General features: G+C 38.7%; 2 protein-coding genes across 5 annotated transcripts in view; one reads left to right on the top strand and one right to left on the bottom strand.

Moving 5' to 3' along the window:
* Positions 1–11,190: 11,190 nt before the first annotated feature.
* On the bottom strand, positions 11,191–17,139 carry ARL16 (ADP ribosylation factor like GTPase 16). Its single transcript, XM_001379758.3, has 5 exons — positions 17,001–17,139; positions 16,742–16,800; positions 15,591–15,704; positions 13,780–13,895; positions 11,191–13,654 (listed from the first exon to the last, which is right to left on the bottom strand). The coding sequence occupies exons 1-5, from the start codon at positions 17,059–17,061 to the stop codon at positions 13,483–13,485; spliced, it is 522 nt and encodes a 173-aa protein (XP_001379795.1). The 5' UTR covers positions 17,062–17,139; the 3' UTR covers positions 11,191–13,482.
* A 233-nt stretch (positions 17,140–17,372) lies between these two features.
* HGS (hepatocyte growth factor-regulated tyrosine kinase substrate) overlaps positions 17,373–19,972 on the top strand; it is a 28,434-nt gene continuing 25,834 nt past the window's right edge. For all 4 annotated transcript variants that reach the window (XM_007482864.3, XM_007482863.3, XM_007482862.3 and 1 more), the window contains exons 1-2: positions 17,373–17,506; positions 19,627–19,711. In XM_007482864.3, coding sequence (XP_007482926.1) covers positions 17,470–17,506; positions 19,627–19,711 — 122 coding nt within the window. In that variant the 5' untranslated portion in view covers positions 17,373–17,469. The remainder of the gene's footprint in view (positions 17,507–19,626; positions 19,712–19,972) is intronic.

The raw sequence follows: 19,972 nt of genomic DNA, 5'->3' as shown, positions 1-19,972 counted from the left end.
ATTTCCATTTTGGCCTGCTAGCACTTATTGATTCAGATAAAGGAACTCATTTTACCAATTTGGTGTTATCTCAAATTTATTCATGTCTGGGGATAAATCCAAAATTTCATACACCATATCATCCCCAGAGCTCTGGCCAACCTGAACAAATGAATAAAGAACTTAAAATCATGATTGGCAAATTATGCACAGAGACTCATTTAAAGTGGCCTGAAATTCTACCTCTGGCCCTTTTTTATCTCAGAAGCAGACCCAGAGGCAATTTATACATCTCACCACTTGATATGCTATTTGGACATCCACCTATTCAGGCACAACCATTTGCCCCTGCCTATGCCTCACTGTTAGAAAGAGATACAACTATTGCTATATATATATAATACTTAGAGTATAAGATAGTATAGCTAGCAAAAAACAAAAGCCACTCTCCCTCCTCCACCAAAGAACCAGAAAGACCATGTAGGCAGAAACAGAAATTCAAAACTCACCCCCACATTAGGAGACACACAAACAAGCAAAGGAAAAGGGGATTATGGGAAATGTAGTCTCTAGGGTTCAAGATTCTAAATCAATACAGAAAATAAGACCTGGGTTCAAATTTGGCCTCAGACATTTGCTAGTTGTATAACTGGGCAAGTCACTTAACTCACAATATTTCTGTAAATATTCATCCATTTCACCTAGGTTGCCATATAATTGAGCAAAATAGCTAATTACCTTAATTTCCTTTTCTTTACAAATGAGATCACTCTTTTGATTCATGAGACTGTCAATTTGGTTCTCTTCTTTCTTTTTCTTCATTAGATTAACCAATACTTTATCTATTTTATTTGTTTTTTTTTTAAAATACTAGCTCCTAGTCTTATTTATTAGTTTAATAATTCTTTTACTTTGAATTTTATTAGTTTCTTCTTTGATTTTTAGGATTTTTAATTTGGTTTTTATCTGAGGGTTTTTTAAATTTGCTCTTTTTCTATTTTTTTTTTAGTTGCATGACCAATTCATTAATCTCTTCTTTTTCTTTTTTATTAATATGGGCACTCAGGGGTACAAAATTTCCCCAAGTACTAGCTTTCACTGTATCCCCAAAATTTTGATATTTGTTTCCTCATTGTCATTTTCTTCAATGAAATCATTGTTTCCATGATTTGTTCTTTAACCAACCAATTTTGGAGAATCAGATTATTTAATTTCCAATTATTTTTATTTGCCTCTTCATGTACCCTAATTATAATTTTTTATTGCATTATGATCTGAAAAAGTTACACTTACTACTTCCACTTTTCTGCATTTGGTTGAAATGTTTTTATGCCCTAGTACATGGTCAATCTTTGTGAATATACCATGTGCTGCTGAGAAGAAGGTATATTCCTTTTTATCTCTATTTCCTTTTCTCTATATATCTATTAATTCTAATTTTTCTAAGGTTTCATTCACATCTCTTCTTTCTTATTTATTTTTTGATTTGATTTATCTATATCTGATAGAGAAAGGTTGAGGTCTCCCACTAGTATAGTCTTACTATCTATTTCCTCCTTAAGCTCCAATAGTTTCTCCTTTAAAAATCTGGATGCTATACCATTTGGTACATACATGTTAAGTAATGATGTTTCTTCATTGTCTATACTGCCTTTTATCAGGATGTAACTACCTTCCTTATCCCTTTTAATCAGATCTAGTTTTACTTGGGCTTTGTCAGATATCATGATTATGACTTCTGCCTTCTTTTTCTCAGTTGATGCCCAATAAATTTTGCTCCGACCTTTTACCTTTATCCTGTGTGTGTCCACCTGCCTCATGTGTATTTCTTGTAAACATTATGGTTGGTAGGATTTTGGCTTTTAATTCACTCTGCTATATGCTTCCATTTTATGGGTGAGTTCATCCCATTCACATTCAGAGTTATGATTACCACCTGTGTTTTCCCCATAATTTGATTTCCTCTTTTTAGTCCTGCCCTTTCTTCTTTCACTATTTCCTTCTATACCAGTGTTTTGCTTTTAATCAGTCCCCCTTTTCCCCACCCTTATTTTACTTTCCTTCCCACCCCTTCACTTCTTATTCCCCTCTTATTTCTCTTTAAGGTGCCCTCCCACCTTTCCCTCACCTTTTAATACTCCCTGTCCCACTCCCCCCCCCCCTTTGTTATTCCCTTTCAACTTCCCTGTAGGGTAAAATAGAATTCTATACCCCAATAAATCTGGCTGTTCTTCCCTCTCAGAGCTGTTTCCAATTTGAGTAAGGTTACCTATTACCACTATCTTCCTCCCCTTCTTATAATAGTATTCTTTCCCCTCCCCCCCCCCGCCTCTTTACATGGTGTAATTCATCCTATTTTTCTTTCTCCTTCAAGTTTCTCTTAGTATCATGCTCTTTTTTGCCCACCCCCAATTTTTTATATATCATCTTAAATAACTTAATACCACAACCTCTGCCTATAATTATTTCTTCTATCTACTATGATAACAAAAAAAATTAAGAGTTACAGATATCATTTTTCCATATGTTATAAGGAAGAGGGTTAGAGCAAGTTTGCAGAAGCATGAAACTAACAGGGAGAGAATTCTAGAATGGGATAGTAAGGGAAAGACAGTTAACTGATGTTTAGGGGTTCTTTCTCTGGTTTTGCCCTGGAGAGACAGGCTGCTTTTCCCCATACTACCCTGAATTCCCTATCCTGTCTTGCTATCCTGTTCTGCTAATCTGCTACCCTGCTTGCTTGCTGATCAACTTTGTCTATTGCAGTTCCTCATGATCCTGAACCATCTGCAGTGATTGTGAGACCAGGCCTGGGTCCTTTTGGATCTAGGACCTTTCCTGGGCCCTATCAGACTTACAAAGACACTTTCCTTAAAACCAGCTAAGGGGGATGGAGGGTTAGTTGGAGATTTAGGCAGTTAGGGAAGATTCGAGTAGGGAAAAATCACTGAAGAAATTTCTGTAGAGATATTAGATCCTGGATTATTAGTTAGACAAATTAACTATAGGTTATCTCATATACCTTTACCTTATTCTTTTATTAAATCTACTCATTTTATTTGAGTCATCTATGTGTGTCATCTTAGAGTCAAGCTCTGCCTGAATGGGATTGTTGGCCTTCCCAAACCTGTTAATCTTCTAATACTGGCCCAAACCTAACCATCTGGCCCCATCCTTAAGTCCTAAAAAATTTTTTCCCTCTTTCTTTTTTATGGTTCTCTTGAATTTTGTATTTGAACATCACAGTCTCCATTTAGTTCTCTTCTTTTCTTTAGGAATTCTTGAAAATCTTCTATTTTATTAAATGCCCATACTTTCCCCTGAAAATATATAGTCAGTTTTGATGAATAGATGATTCTTGGTTGTAAATCCAATTCTGTTGCCTTCCTGAATATCACATTCTAAGCCTTGCAGTTCTTTAGGGTGGAGGCTGCCAGATCCTATGTAATCCTGACTGGGGCTCCTTGATATCTGAATTGTCTCTTTCTGACTGTTGAAGTATTTTCTCTTTGGCCTGGAACTTCTTGAATTTGGCTATAACATTCCTGGGGGTTGTCTTTTGGGGATTTAATGTAGGGAGTGATCTATTCTTTCAATGTCTATTTTGCCCTCTTATTCAAGAATATCAGGGCAGTTTTCTTGAATAATTTCTTGTAATATGATGTCAAGGATTTTATTTTGTTCCAGGCTTTCAGGTAGACCAATAATTCTCACATTGTCTCTCCTGGATATGTTTTTGGGATCAGTTGTCTTTTCAATGAGATATTTCATGTTTCCTTCTATTTTTTTCATTCTTTTGATTTGCTTTATTAATACTTGCTGTCTCATGAGATCATTAGCTTCTATTTGCCCAATTCTAGTCTTTAAAGACTGATTTTCAGCTATGATCTTTTGATTTTCCTTTTCAGTTTGATCTATCCTGCTTTTCATGGTTTCCAGAATGTCAATTCTGGTCTCCAATTTACTTATTACTTAATTTGATTTCTGTGCCTCTTTTTCCATGTGAGCAATTTTGTCTTTTAAACTGTTATTTTCTTTTTGTACTAATTTCAATCTTCTTCCCATTTTTCTTCTGTCTTTCTTACTTGGTGCTTGAGCTTTTTGAATTCTTCAAGAGCTTGTGACCAATTTCTAATTTTTTTGGAAAGTTGGGCTGTGTTTGCTTGTGTGTCATTCTCTGCTGCTGCTTCTGTATTTTTCTCTTTTTCTCCATAGAAATAATTCAGGGTCAATATATATATATATATATATATATATATATATATATATATATTTTTTTTTTTTTTTTTGCTGATCCCTTTTGCCACTAGTGGATTGGGGTTCCTGTATGTTGGTTGTCATTGCTTTCTTAGCTTCTGTCTCACAGGTGTAAGTTTAAATTTAGGGTTGAGACTGAATATAATAATTATTTGGTCACCAAGGACTTAATTTCTTAAATCCTAAGTGAAATACTCAAGTCAGAATGGAGTTTTATGGTGATTTAATTACAACAGGAGGAAGAAATTAAGAGAGAGAGAGAGAGAGAGAGAGAATTCAAACTGCTCCGGCTCAGGCTGAGCCAGGCAGGAGTTCAAGGGTTTTGGCCAAGGGCGGCCTTCCCCTGAGAGCCAAGGGAAAGGGGAGTCAGTTCTTTTCACTCACGTGACCAATTGAGGGAAGCTGTCTGCGGGAGTTCCTCCAAGCTTGAGTTTCAGGATCGAACTGGTGTCTAGCCCTCTCCACAGGAATTGACAGGAACTCCAGAGGCAGTTCTCTACATCACTTCCTGCTTCTCACATGTGCCAATGGTGGCTCAAGCTTGGCTTAGGACAGCCCAGGAGATAGTCAGTCATTTCTCATTTGTCTTTTGCTGGCACATGCCCATGTAGTGTGGGTGTGCACATTCCTGGGTGCTAGACCAAGCAAGATGGGGAAAATCTAAAAACCACACAGGTCTTTGCCTTGGTAGTATCTTCACTTCCCAGTCAGAAGCCTAAATGAGGGCAGGTAGATTTGTGATGTTCTTTGTGTAGCTGCTTTAAAGCGTTTTTCCCTGAGGCTATCTTTCCAGCCCTTGCTGCATTAGCTGTGGCCAGTCTTGTTTCTGCCCAAGCTCAGTGTTCTGCTGTCCAGGCTCTGCGCTTTTCAGCCTCGAGTCTCAAGTCTCACTGCCAAGACCTTGCACTGCCCTCAGGGGTAAGTCTATGGTGCTTTCAGGCAGCCTCCAAGAATGTAGAGATTGCCCAGGCCCTCACTCTAACTCTGATCAGTGTAATTGGGAGATTTGGGGGAAGGGAAGGTTAATAGATGAATCACACTAACAAAAGCTACATATAAAGGGGTTTATTAAACTAAACAGGGGCAAGAGTTTTGGAGGGAAATTAAGGAGTGACTTATCTCTAACCACCCAGAGTTTAACATACTAAAGTTTCTAATCTAAGCTTAATCTAACTAACTAGAAGGTAAATAAAAGATAAAGTGCAAAAGGGGCCCAAGATTCTCACAAGCTCCAGAGTCCTTGGTAGGATCAGACTGAAGAATACAGATGTAGGGTCCTTATTAGATCCAGGAAGGAAGTTCACACCCTACTCACAGGTGTCCACCAGTGTGAAAGGGGAACACATACTTAACCTTTTCTGTGGGTAATCCATTGCCATACCCAGTAGATAATGTGGGGGAGGGGAGATCAGCTTATGCTTTGATTAGTGTAGCTCTGTCCCCTTATAGTGAGGGAATCCCCAAACACTGCCTACCTTTAAGGCTTCATCCAGTGGGAGAGCCCCTTTACTCATCTGCTTTTGATTTTTGTCCTTTTGAGATGCTTTGTAATGATTGGTTGTAAGGAGATCCAGATAGCTCCTGCTACTATGCACCATCTTGGCTCTGTCTCCCTAAGCCAGTGCAATTTCTATGACTTTCTGTCACACTGGAAACTTTAGTAAAAACTAGAAGTGAGCCACTTGACTACCTCTATTACAATGAATCTCTTTCTCTGTCCCCTCATACTTACAAATCCTAGAAGGATTTGCCAAGCAGTTGACACTATGGTTCAGATATAAAATTGAGATGGAAACAAACCAGATATCTTTCAAAATAGAATTATTTAGAATTCTCTTAGAATTAAATACTTCTTTCAATAACACTTATCAAAACATTGAATGGAGCTCTTTTTTGAGAATTGTTTTTAGAATATTTAAGAACCTCTCAAAAAAAAAATATTTCATTACTGGTCTTACCCAGCTTGGTCAACCACCTTTTTCACCAGATTTGGCTATGAATGACTTTTGGCTATTTAAAAAAATCAAATCCACTCTAGTATATATAAATATATGTGTATACATACATATATACATACACGTACTGACACCACTGAAGTTACTCAAATAATATGCTGCTGGCTCTAAAAGCAGTTTCAAAGGAATAATTCCTAACATGTTTTAACTAGCAATATCAACGGAACATATGTCCTCCCAAGGTGACTGCTTTAAAAAAATTAATTTTACAAGTATTTATCTTTTCCTCCCACTGACTTTCAACCAAATAATTAGAAAATAAAATATAAATATTCACAACCCAGTAAAACAGATTCTCATATCATCTATGTCCAAAAATGTATGACTAACTTTGCATTTTAAGTCCATTAACTCTCTGGCAGGAAGTAAATGGCACATTTCATCATTTGACCTCTGGATTCATGGGTTATCATTACATTATTCAGAATTCTGTCTTCTTTTTAAACCTTTACCTTCTATTTCAGAATCAATACAAGGTATTGGTTCCAAGGCAGAAGAGTGGTAAGGGCTAGATAACTGGGGCTAAATGTCTTGTCTAGGATCACACAGCTAGAAAATGGCTGAGATCAGATCTGAACTCATGATCTGTCTCCAGGTCTAGCTCTCTATCTACTGAGCCACCTAGCTGCCACTTAAAATCTAAAAGAAAGAAAAGTTGTTTTTCTTCATAGTTTTGTTATTGTTGTATAAATTATTGTAACTCTGCTCACTTTCATTTCTCTTCTGAGATCTTTGCAATTTTCCCTGAAACTCTTTGTTTCCTCATTTCTTATGGCACAATAATATTCCATTGCACACAGAAGAAAAACAACTGCTTGATCACATGGGTTGATGGGGATATGATTGGGGATATAGACTCTAAATGATCACTGTAGTGAAAATATCAATAATATGGAATATGGAACTAGTTCTTGATCAATGAATGACACATGTAAAACCCAGTGAAATTGCACGTAGACTATGGGAGAGGGGTGGAGGGAAGGAGGGAAAGAACATAAATCTTGTAACCACGGAAAAACATTCTAAATTAATTAAATAAAAATTTTCAAATAAAAAAAATAATATTCCATTATATTCACAGACTACCATTTGTTTAGGCATTCCTCAATAGTAGGTGGGTACATTAGTTTCCAGTTTGGGACTACTCTGAAGAGCTATTGGTGGAATAGTTGGGTCAAATAGTATGCACAATTTAGTAATTTTGGGAGCATAATTCCAGATTGCTTTTCAGACTGGCTAGACCAATTCATAGTATACAAGTGTAACTATTTTCCTGTATTCTCTCTAACATTTGTCATTTTCCTCATATCTTTGCAAATCTGATGGGTATGAAATAGAACTTCAGAATTGCTTTAATTTGCATTTCTCTAATTACTAGTAATTTAAAGTATTTTGATGATAGCTTGGATTTTTTTCTTTGAAAATTATCTGTTCAAGGGTTCAAATCTGGTTTCACATACTTCCTACCTGTATGACTCTGGGCAAATCACTTAACTCCAATTGTCTAGTCCTTACTGCTCTTCTGCTTTGGAATTGATATTTAATATTGCATCTAAGACAGAAGGTAAGGGTTTAAAAAAGAAAATTATATATTCATATCCTGAGACTTATTCATCTACTAGGGAATGGCTTTTAATCCAAAGTGATTTCTTTGAAGAGGACATCCTCATTTAGAAGTTCTACATGTAAGATGGATCTGGGTTGTTTTTAAAAAGTAGTCACATGACTTTATAGCCATATCTAGACCACTCCTGAGTTTACAAACTGATGTCCCCAGATTTGGTTCTGCCACATTCTCATACCTGGTCCTATCCTTCACATCCCTGTGAATCTGAACTGTAAACTACCTAAACCCCATTCCTCGCCCTTTTCCTCATTATCATCTCCTTCAATCCACCTACCCCCAAATTTTATCTTTCAACTTGTTTATTGTGCCCTTTGGAATGCCTGTTCCATAAGCAATAAACTTGCCTTTATCTTAAATCTATTTCTCTCTCACTGCTTCCATCTACTGGTCTTGCCATTCTGGAAAGCAATCTGGAATTATTACATTCACAGACAGGCTTTCTCCCTGGCCACTCTTTCCAGTATTGACTGCACCTTAACTCACTTGCCCAGGCAAGGGAATTGGAATATTCTTTGTTCTCCTTGCCACTTCCAAGTTTTCCTTCCTCCATCACTCAGTAATTTCTTTTCATTTGAGGTTTATGCCATTCAAATCTGCCACCTGCATAAAATATTGAATTATATTCATGGGTAATATTTCTATGTGAAATCATTTTCCCCTTAGCCTCCCAAAGTCAGGTTGAAATAACCTGCTTCCAAACTAAGCCTCTCAAGCTATTAAACTAGGCTAGAACCCTTTGTCTTTTGATAAGACCTTGAAAGGATTAAAGACAGGACTGATAGGCCATGAACTCTGAACCATTTGAAACTAAGTTGGCCTAACTACATGGCAGGGGAGAGTGGGCTGTTGTCTTCCTTATTTAGGCAAAGACCTAAGTAATGAGTGAGGAGTTGAGGTCCCCAAGTCCACCTCCTCATAAGCTATTTACCAATTAGAGATATCTTGGGATGTCCAAAGGAATACTGAATAATAAAATTCTAAACAATATTTATAGATCTGTGTGAAGGAACTTCAGGGTTGTAAGATAATTTTAGCATTGTGACTTGAAAAATCTAAATTAATTGGTCACCAGGGAAAATCCCAAATAATAAAATACCCAAGTCAGCTGGAATTTATGGTGATTGAGAGAGAGAGAAGAGTTAATTTAAACTCCTCCGGCTCAGGCTAAGCCAAGCAGTAGTTAAAGGCCTTGGCCAAGTGGCCTCCTTGAGCCCAAGGGAAAGAGAGTCAGTCTTATCACTCACCACTCAAGGAAGCTGTCTGGGGGAGATCCTCCAGGCTCAGTTCCTCCTCTGAATTGACCTTTTGCTGCTCAACTAGACCTCCTTTTAAAGATCATTTCTCGTGTCACCTCCCCTAAATTTTCACGTCTACCAATCACAGCAGGTGCTTTTCCCCAGGACTGCCAACTCTTTAGTTCTTACCTTCTTTGATTAGATTTTCTCCAGGACTGTCCACTCTTTAGTTCTCACCTTCTTTGGTTAGATTATATTTTCTGAGCTACTTCACACTTCTTTGTTAAGTTCACCTTTTGTTACTTGACCTTTTTGTGATTAATTTAACCTTTATAGGTACTTAACACTTTTTTGTATTAGATCTAAAAATAGACTTAAAGTTCTAGCTTCACTATAAGGTATGAGTTAAGTACCTCCATTGTTCAATCAGGAGTTTACAACTTTATCTTCCCCTAAAGTACTGTCTGAGTAGGGTGGAATCATTTTTAAAGTTTCACAGGGATTTTGAAGAGGAACACCAGTTTATTGATTAAATGCATCAAATCAATAAATTGATGTTCTTACCCCAAAACCAGTCTCTTGAATATTTTAATCATAACACACCCAAAGTCCTGATAAATGTTGTCTATACTCTCAGGTCATCCTGTCTTCTTCTTTTTCATCTTTACCTTCTACCTGGGAACAATACTGTGTATTGGTTCCCAGGCAGAAGAGTGGTCAGGGCTAGGCAATTGGGGATAAGTGATTTGCTCAGGGTCACACAACTAGAAGTGTCTGAGGCCAGATCTGAACCTAGATACCTGGCTTAAAATTTTTCTCTCCTTAACTCCTAGAGGACTGCTTAGAGGAGTTTAACTCTTTAACTTTTAACTTTAACTCTTTAACTTTGAAGAGCTTAACTGCTAGAGGACTTCAATATATAAACTAATTCTTCCTTGAATATTCTAACTATTCAGTTTGCGAAGTGTATAAGTCTTTCTTCAGCAACTTTTAAATTGATCAACCAAAAACTGAAAACATCCCTACTTAACATTTTGTAAGGCATCAAGAGAATTCATGAGTCTGTAAAGATTAGAATTGATAATTTGATATTCCCATGTTATTTTAATACTATTTATTAAAAATCGCCTTAAAAAAAGGGAAAACTAAAACGCCACGCACTTAGCTCCTCTCTGCTACCACTGGCTCACACTTCTGCCAGAGACCACCAGCAGAGTGAAAATGTGCTCAAAAACAAAAACTGAATACAAAATTAACCCATGATGCATGACAGGAAAAGGGGATTGTGGGAAATGTAGTCTCTAGGGTTCAAGATTCTAATCCATACAAGTCATTCACTTGGAGAAGAGAATTAACAAGTCACTTGAAGAACTCCACCCTTTTAACCTGATCAATCAGAAACTTGTGAATCCCATGATAAAAAGCTGACACCTTCAGAGGATGGGAGGTGTGAATTCCAGACACTGCCCCTGGGGCAATGCTAAGCAATTTGGAATCCGTGATTGGCCCCTGTGAAGAGGGGAAGGGACAAAAAGGACTATAAAAGTCCTGATCTTTTTCTGCTAGAGGGTCTCATTTATCTTCAGTAGTCTTGAGTAGTGACCTGCCTCTAAGTAACTTGGGACTTGGACTGCCTTTTGGGAGAATGAGTAGCTGGCCTTCCTTTCCTGGTGTCTGGAGAGAGATTATTTTCAGAAAAGCCTTCCCTTCTTGGAGGAGGCCATGTGGGTGGAACTCCAGGTCCTCTGGTTGACTCAGCCTAGCAGGCTGACTCCAGCACTGGAGCAATATTTAGGGTGATAGGGTAGACATCTTCTTACTCTCTTTTTGTATTTCTCTACTTTCACTCTTTCTATCCTTTTGTAAATAAGTTATTAAATCATTTTGACTTGAGGTATATTTTAAATAGGCAACCACCATATTATTATTTAGAGTTCTCACATATTTTAGTCAAATGCTTAATTTAATTCCTTTTAAGTTCCTTTAACCTTGCAGGAGTTAAAACTTCCACCCCACCTTGGCCATACATAAAAATGGTCACACTCTTAATCTTGCCATCACACACAAATGTACTACCTCCATTTTAATTTCATTTATTTGTTTTTAACACTCTTTATTCTTTCGATATTGTTTTCCCCAGTTACATGTAAAAATGATTTTTAACATTAGCTTTCTAAAATTCTGAGTTCCAAGTTCTTTCCTTCCCTTTCTCCCCTCAGCCCTTCTTGAGACAGTAAGCAATTTGATCCAGGTTATATATGTGTGATCATGCGAAACATATTTCTATATTGGTCATGTGGAAGAAGACATATAAAAACAAACAAAAAGAACCAATTCCATGAGGAAAATAAAGCAAAAAGTAGTATGATCTGATCTGCATTCAGACTCCAAAAGTTCTTCCAAAGCTCTGGAAATGGATAGCATTTTTCATCCTAAGTCTTTCAGAATTGCCTTGCATTGAACAGAGTAGCTAAGTCTCTCACATTTGATGTTTACAATATTGTCATCACTGAATACAATGTTCTCCAGGTTCAGCTCACTTCACTTTGCATCAATTCATATAAGTCTTCAGAGATTTTTCTTGAAACCATCTCCTTATCATTTCATGTAGCTCAATAGTATTGCATTATATAAATCATATGCCACAACTTGTTCAGTTATTCCCCAACTGATGAACATCAACTCAATTTCCAAATCTTTGCTACCACAGAAAGAGGTGCTATATTTTTATACAAATAGATCCTTTTCACTTTTATTTTTGCTATCTAGTAGTATTGACCTAATAGTGCTAATGGTTTTTGGTCAAAAGGTTTTAATATACATAGTTTTATAACCTATTGGACATAGTTCCAAATTGTTCTCCAGAATGATCAGACCTTTTCAAAACTCCAACAGTCCATTAAGTATCCCAAATTTCCCTTCCCTGCCAGCAACTGCCATTTTCCTTTTGTCATGTTAGCTGATCTTACAGGTATAAGGTGATACCTCAGAGTTCTCTGAATTTGCATTTCTCTATATCAATAATACTACCTCCATTTCTAAGAATTCTTAAATCTCTTAATCCAAATAAAATTTATTAGTTTTTCACCTCTTCCTCTACCTTCCCTTTTCTTACTCTACTGTATCTGTACCATGACTTCTCAATTCTTCCCCAGGCCAATTTTCTGCACTAGCCACTCCTCTCTCCATCCCCCTCCTTTGTGATCCAATTCAACTACACTGTTCTCTTCAATCACTAGTTTCATTATCTTATAATCACTGATGTGCATAGGCTCTTGAGTTTGACCGTTGATAAAAAATGGTTGCTCAAGCAGTTGAAGAAAAATTCCTGCTCAGGCCAGTTACATAAAACCCTATTTATTATAACTACTAAAATTGGTATAAAAGAGAAAGTAAAAGGCAGGATAAATACTGATAAGAAAATATTCTCTATACTAATAAATTCTAATTAAATCCCAAACCCAAACTTTCCCGCAAGGGAATACTTCATGTTCACCAAGGGGTGTTCCTATCTTAATCTACTCTCTCTAACTAAATCCCCCAAATAACTATCTTTCTATTCTAAATCTAAAAATATAAACTTATAAACAGAGAGGAATGTCAGATTTTGTTTCCTGCTGCTCAGATGAAAAAGCAGCCCCTTACTTCTCAAAGGCTTCTCCACTCAAACAGTTCACTCTTTTCTGCCACCTACTGGACCAAGCACAGGTACTGCGCCCAATACTCTCCTCTGGTCAGCAAGGATGGTTTCAAGAGATAAATTCACCAGAAATTCTCCCACCTTCAGGCTCTTCAGACTACGATTCAGAACAGCCCAAAGAGTGAGTCAGTTCAACTATCTTTCCCAAAGCTCCTTGAGAAAATTATCTTCCCATCAATCCTCTTTGAGATTCCATTCTCACTCAACTCTCTTAGCCATCTATCCATAAATTTTGTTAATTAACCCCATTTCCTACTTAACTCTTAATTAACTAATGAATATTCTACTATAAAACCCAGGTGGTTGGGCTTCTCAGGGAAAATCTATCTGGGTCAGAAGAGAGGTAAGCAAAATACACTGGAGAATTAAAGGCTGAATTAGGAATACTAAATGACTTTTCCAAAGGGTAAAACCTAGCTGCCCAAAATATGCTCTCAGGGCTATGGCCAGCCTCTTCAGTTTGCAGCTAAGCTACCAGGGATTTCCAGACCCTGTAAATAGCCTCCATTTGTCTGCTAACTCAGCCAATTGAGTTTAGGCCATACTAATCACCTTCTGGTGGCTCAGCCTGGGCTTTCTGCATATCAGGACCAAGTACCACAGTTCATGCCTTCTTCTTTCCTTCTGTCTGACAAGTATTCTTTAGAATCTGTATTCTTTACCCTTCAATCAGCTGATGGCTTTGTGGGTGTCCTGGAGCCAGCGCAGGACACCTGCCAAACCAGTGCCATCCCGGGCACTGATTTCTGCTATAGTGATGCATTGCTTGGCACAAGCAATGATATCTGGGAGTCTGATTAGGGACTTCATCTCCTCCAAAGTCATGTAACAGGGCATATCACTGTAATCAAAAAACAAAAACAAAAACTGCTTGATAGTCATACTGGTTGGTGATGACAACCCAATCTCACACTTTCTCAAATAGCAATCTGTCTCAACCTTCTCTCTTTACCCAAACATTCTTACATCTTATTGAAGAGGATCAGAACAGATACATTGGCTAGTTGTTCTGCAGAAAGGAGGCCCAAGAGCTGAACACAGGATAAGGAAAGCTGGGTGGGGTCAGAGGCATCAATCATGAACTAGGAAGAAAGAGAACCAGTTAGTCAAGGATACCCAATAACTAGGGACCCCTGCCAATACTGGAAAACCAGAGGTGCACTCAGAACAATTAAAAGAAAAAAGCTACAGTGGAAAGAAAAGGTCAAGGGTCCAAAAAGCTTCTTTGCTTTGGAGACATCTGGGTTTAAATCACAGATGGTACGTCTTAAGGCTGGTTTCACTCTGGGTTGAGATCAAACATAAATGGCTAAACAAAGCAGTGATGGCAAGGTCTTTTTTCCATCCAACTTAACTCCTTTTAAATTTTAAAGTATTTTTTCATGTTTCCATGATTCATTTTCTTTCCCTCCCTCCTCCCACAGCCCACAAGCAATTCCAATGGGTTATCAATTGTTATACAAATTGTTTATACAAATGTTATCACTTGATACCTATTTCCATATTATTAAAGCCTAAACCCCAAATCACATATTCATATACACATATAAGTGATGTCATAGATTTTGTTTTTGCATTTCTACTCCCATAGTTCTTTCTCTCAATGTAGTTAGCATCCTTAGTGATAAAGGTTTGATGATGCTCTCAATCAGTTGTTGTTTTTGTTTTTTTTTAACTCTTATCTTCTGTCTTAGAATGAATATTGTATATTGGATCTAAAGCAGAAGAATGGTAAGGGCTAGGTAATGGGGGTTAAGTGACTTGCCTAGTCACATGGCTAAAAAGGGTCTGAAGCCAGATTTGAACTCAGGACCTCCCATATCCAGGCCTTATTCTTTTGCACTGAACCATCTAGCTGCCACCATGATAAAATGTTTAAAAAATGAACAAGTTTACAGACTCCAGATCAATAGAGTCAATAGTCTACTCTAGTAACAGTAAATAAGGCTTTTACTTTTTAAAAGAAAAACATTCAGACCTATGATTTAATTTGCATGAGGGCAATCTTAGGTACATAAACTCATTTTACTATAAAGATGAGCAATTCACCTATAACTTATAGTTGCTTAGGGTATTGAGAAGTATTGTCTGGGGATTCCTGGGGAACATTTCAGGGTGTCCTTAAGATTAAAAAATACTAAGACATTCTAATTTCTAATATGGTAAATATAACTCACATAAACAAAAGTTCTTTTGTGTGTGTATGTATGTATGCGCAGTAATTTTTTTTTTAAACCTTTACTTTCTGTCTTAGAACCAATATTGGTTCGAAGGCAGAAGAGTGGTAAGGGATAGGCAGTTGGGGTTAAGTGACTTGCCCAGGGTTACATAGCTAGGAAGTGTCTGAGACCAGATCTGAACCTAGGACTTTTTGTCTCTAGGTCTGGCTCTCAATCCACCGAGCTACTTCCTCAATAATTTTTAAGAGTATAAAAGGATCCTGACACCAAAAAGTTTGAGAACTGCTCTGTTAAGAGATATGTTTTGAATCTAAATCTTTCGGAATCCAAGAACTATCCTTTCTTGATGATATGGAGCCTCTCACTTCTTTGACATATTTATATACAGATATACATATATATGTTTGTTAGACTAAGCCCTAAATCCTTTTGGGACACTAAAAATCATGTTTTCCAAAAACAGGAAAACTTAACATAGACTATATCCTAAAACAGAGTCACCAAAGAATCCAAATTCCATTACACAGTTTCAGGACTGAGAATCAAACCAGAATGAGTGATATATCTCTAAAGGAAGTCTAACAGACTGGTACCCACCAGGACAGAATGGCAATCTCCATAGTAACTGGACCAGATGGGACCCATGCATCCCCCTAATTCCCGGATTGTCATCTTTTTCTGGGCCATGATGTCAGTGAGATCAGTGCCCACCTGTGGAAAAAAAAATCAATGCAAATGTGGGGAGAGAAGTAAATGTTTCTTTTTCTTTCAAACCTTTACTTTCTTACAATTGATACTAAATATTAATTCCAAGTCAGAAGAGTAGTAAGGACTAGGCAATTGGGGTTAAGTGACTTGCCCAGGATCACACTGCTAGGAAGTGTCTGAGGTCACATTTGAACCCAGGTCCTCTCAACTCCAGGCCTGGTGCTCTACCCACTCTACTACCTGGCTACCCTAGCAAATGATTTTCAGTTGTTTGACTTCATATGACACTATAATACAAACTAAACAGAAATGGTTCCTGTCATCTGAGGACTTAAGTAGCTTTTGCAGGCTTATCATCCTTATCAATGCTCCATAATTGTTCTAGTTCCCCTACTTTTCTTTTTATACTCTCTCACAGTGATCTCATCAGCTTCCATGGGATTAACTGTCATCTTCCTGAGGACAGGATGTCCTGAGGACAGCTCTAGTGGATAGAGTGCTGAATTTAGAACCAGGAAGACTGGAGTTCAAATCTGGCCTTAGATTATTGATCAAATGAGACAATTGTAGTAAAGTGCCTGGCATAATATTACATGCTATATAAATTTTAGCTATAATCTTATCTCCAAGGTCTACACATCTAGTTCTATTCACTTCCCTGAGCTTTAGTCCCAGCTCACGAACTGCCTATTTAACATTTCAAACTGGATGTTGGAGAGACACTAATTCTTTCCCAGCAAACTCACCCTTCCTGCATACCTCTTTAGTGGAAATATGGTACTATTACACTTTCAGCCTTTCAGGTTTATAAATTTGTCCCTTAATAATTCTGATTGGTGATCTCCAATAATAATATCTATCAAAGTACTTTACACGTGTTAACTCAATGATCCTTACGACAACCTTCGGAGAAAAGGAAACAGGTGAGAGGTGTTTGTTTTAAAGTGACTTCCCCAGGGTCCCACTGCTCGTCAGAGTCAGAAGTCACTTTTGAATTCAAGGCGTGTTGAAACGGCTCCAGGTCCAGGCCGACCACCTACCGTGGGCTGGGTGGGGGGCGGGTCACCAAGGTCACTTTTCCCCTCCCGGGAGCTCAGCTGTTAGAGTTGGATTAAGGAAAAACAGGAGGGGGCGGTGCAGGGGGGGGGGGGGGACAATGACGCCCCGAGGCACCTGGAGCCCGGAGTTTAAGCCCGCCCCCACCCCTCTGCTGCTCACTCGAGCCCTGCTCCTGGGCCTGGGGCGGGGGCGCTTCTTTTTTCCCTTCCTCCCTCCGTCCCTGATGCTCAGAAAGGATATTTTGCAGCCGTTTCACCAGCAGAGTCTTCCCAACTCCCGTGGCGCCCAAAAGGAGACACATCGCTGTACCCGCCGCTTTGGCCCAACCGAATCGTGGTAGTGACCAAATACTCTACACCCACACTCACGCCTCGCTCCGCCCCACCACTCTCATTGGACTGACGTCTTTCTCTTCCGACCGCTGATTGATCCCTACCACCGATCATCGCGGCAGGACGTCCAATACGCAAGCTTCTCGTTTTGCTTCGATGGAACGTCTCCTCTAGTCCCTTGATCCCCGGAAGCTCCTATTCCCGAGATTCCAGAGCCTTCTCCCAGGTTCAGTCGCCGTCCGTCGGTCTGTCGGTCGCTCTCTCCGTGACGTGCGCGCTCCTGTGGAAACAGCCCAAGGCGGAAGCGGAAGCCGGGGGGCGCGCCTGCTCCGAGTTGGGAGAGCGTCTGTGGCTGCGGGGTTGGGTCTGAGGTCGCCATGGGGAGAGGTAGCGGCACCTTCGAGCGTCTCCTAGGTAACGTGCCCCCAGACGGACAGCTTCCCCCACCCCCCTCCTCTCCAGCGTGGCTCTGGGGCAGCCCGGGCCTGCCTCATACAGTCTAGAGGGCCTCGCCGCCCCGTTTCGCCTTCCAGGCGGTTCCTCAATCCCGGGGCGCTGAGTCAGTCGGGCCCCTGGGGGAGCGTGGAGAAACGAAAGGGAGGGGTCAGGCGTGGGGGGGGTCTCTCCTCGCCACCTCCCAAGCCTTTCCCTATCGTCCCGCCCCCACCCCATCCCCCCATCTACTGCCTGCCTCTACCCTCCTCATTTCTTCCCACTTTTTTATGGGCTTGTGCCTTAGATCTGGGAGGGGACGCCGCCGTCAGTGTCGCCTTGTCCTTTTGGGAATTGGTGTGAAAGGCATGAAGATCCCCCATTTTCTTTCCTCCCCCTTGCTGGGACATTATATTCTTTAATCTCTTCCCCAATTTTCCTTCCCTACAATTGGGTACAGTTTGTTGTATTCCCTTAAGGTTTCGTTTCACATGGGGAGCTTTAAAGCATCAATTATTTTTAGTAGTCTTGTGAAAATTAATTGCCAGGAACTTAGGGATTTGAAAGCATGAGTGGGCACTCAAAGAAGGAAATACTAGTATTGATGCTCTAGAGACTGCATTCTGTTAGGTAGTTTATCACATGTCCCTCAGGAAAAAAAAATATAGAGTCCCCTTACTTAAGGAACTAGCAGCTGACAGGTTGGGTCAGAAGTCAGAAGACCTCTTTCATGAGGGTCAGTGACCAAAGTCAGGTTTGAAAATATCTTTTTCACAGGAAAGTATAGTTTGCCCCAGAGGTCTAGGTTCTGATGAAATTCTCTGATCTGATCCCCTCCTCAAGCGGTGGAACCAGTTTTCTTCCTGGGATCTGCCAGGGCTCTACTGCCGCCATCTTCAGAAAACAAAAAAACCTTTTTTTAGTCCGAGCCCTTCCTAACCTTTGCATAACAGATTGGGATTGCAAATCCAGGAAACCTTCTGACCTTTTGCCTAAATGGAAGAGAGATATTTCCTCTCTTTTAATAATAGGAATTCAACTAATATAATTTGCTTTATAACTTACAATTGTAAATTTTCAGGAGGCAAAAATGGTTGGGAGAGTATAGTGTTTTCTTAGAAAATAGCACAAGTATGATACTATAGAAAAACATCAGATTTGAAGAATTAGAGGATCTAGATTCAAATCTTATTTCTGATACTATCTCGTGTGACCTTGGACAAATCATTGAATCTCTCAGCCTCAGTTTCCTCATCTGTAAAAAATGAAGGGATTAGACTATAATCTCTGAGTTCAAAGTAACCTAGCTCAAAAATTTTGTTCCTATGATTATTTTCCTAGCCAACAAGGGTGTGTTTTTTGGTAGAGATAAGTGCTTCTAACAAACAGCCACATGATAGTTACTTCTTTTGTTTTGTATACTATTTTAGAGGGGATTATAAATCTTTCTTAGTACCTAAGTAAATAAACTAAGTCTATATTGTATCAACCATTTAAAGTGATTCTGCTTTTAGTTAGGTGACCAACATTTTCCATCTTTCAAAAAGTGCCTTACATCTTAACTATCTATTCAGTATCAAAAATGAAAAAGGTTTATTATATCACTTTATGTATCCCCAGGGAAAGTGATACTGTTAAAAGCAGCAAGGTATTGTTGTTTCCCCTTGAACCAGTATCTTAAAATAAAAATATTAGGTTATATATCATATAATGTGATATTAATTAATATTTATATTAATTAATAACCCCAATCACATAGACTACTTTAGATTAGACAATCAGGAATTTGCAATATCAGTTCTTTTGTCTTAAATCTATGTTCTAATTGAGTAAATTGAACATCTGAATAAGTGGATAGCTCAAAGAGTTATCTTCCTTGATAAAATTATCATACTTGAACAAATTTTTTCCTTTCTCTTTGGACATTTTCTTCTCTGTGAAACAGGTAAAACTTTCTCCATTTTTTAGGATTTAGACTTATATTGAAGATGTTAAAAGTTATCAAAAGTCAGAAGGCAGTTTTTGATCTTGTGGCTAGGCATTTGCTTGAATCCCAGTAAATTAAAGTGAATTCATTTAATGGGTACATTTCTTCCTTGCAGACAAAGCTACCAGTCAACTCTTGCTAGAGACAGATTGGGAGTCTATCCTTCAGATCTGTGACATGATCCGTCAGGGAGATACTCAGTAAGTGATCAATGTTTATTTTTATTGTAGATGTTTCTTCTCTAAATTTCATCACTTTGGAGGTGCTGCTTCTCAGAATGGTGTCTACCAGCCTGGGCTGACACACAGGTTGCTTATCCCAGTCCAAGTTCTGACTAAATTGGACCTGACTTGTAGTCTAGGACTATGTGTCTAGATTTTTCCCAAGAAGCTTTGCCTAGTATGAAATGTTTCATCTGAAAAATCAGGGGCTTGGTCATAAAACACAAAATTTCAAGTATA

The sequence above is a fragment of the Monodelphis domestica genome, chromosome 2 (assembly GCF_027887165.1).
Source record: "Monodelphis domestica isolate mMonDom1 chromosome 2, mMonDom1.pri, whole genome shotgun sequence".
NCBI lineage: Eukaryota > Metazoa > Chordata > Mammalia > Didelphimorphia > Didelphidae > Monodelphis > Monodelphis domestica.
This window is presented reverse-complemented; position numbering and strand designations above follow the sequence as displayed.

Excerpts from the sequence above, each read along its gene's own strand:
- ARL16 (XM_001379758.3), bottom strand. The coding sequence starts at position 17,061 with ATGTGTCTCCTTTTGGGCGCCACGGGAGTTGGGAAGACTCTGCTGGTG. Across the intron at positions 16,801-17,000 it reads GCTGGTGAAACGGCTGCAAA|AGCTGAGCTCCCGGGAGGGG; the intron begins ATATCCTTTCTG and ends TCCAACTCTAAC. Across the intron at positions 15,705-16,741 it reads CGCCCCCCACCCAGCCCACG|GTGGGCACTGATCTCACTGA; the intron begins GTAGGTGGTCGG and ends TTTTTTCCACAG.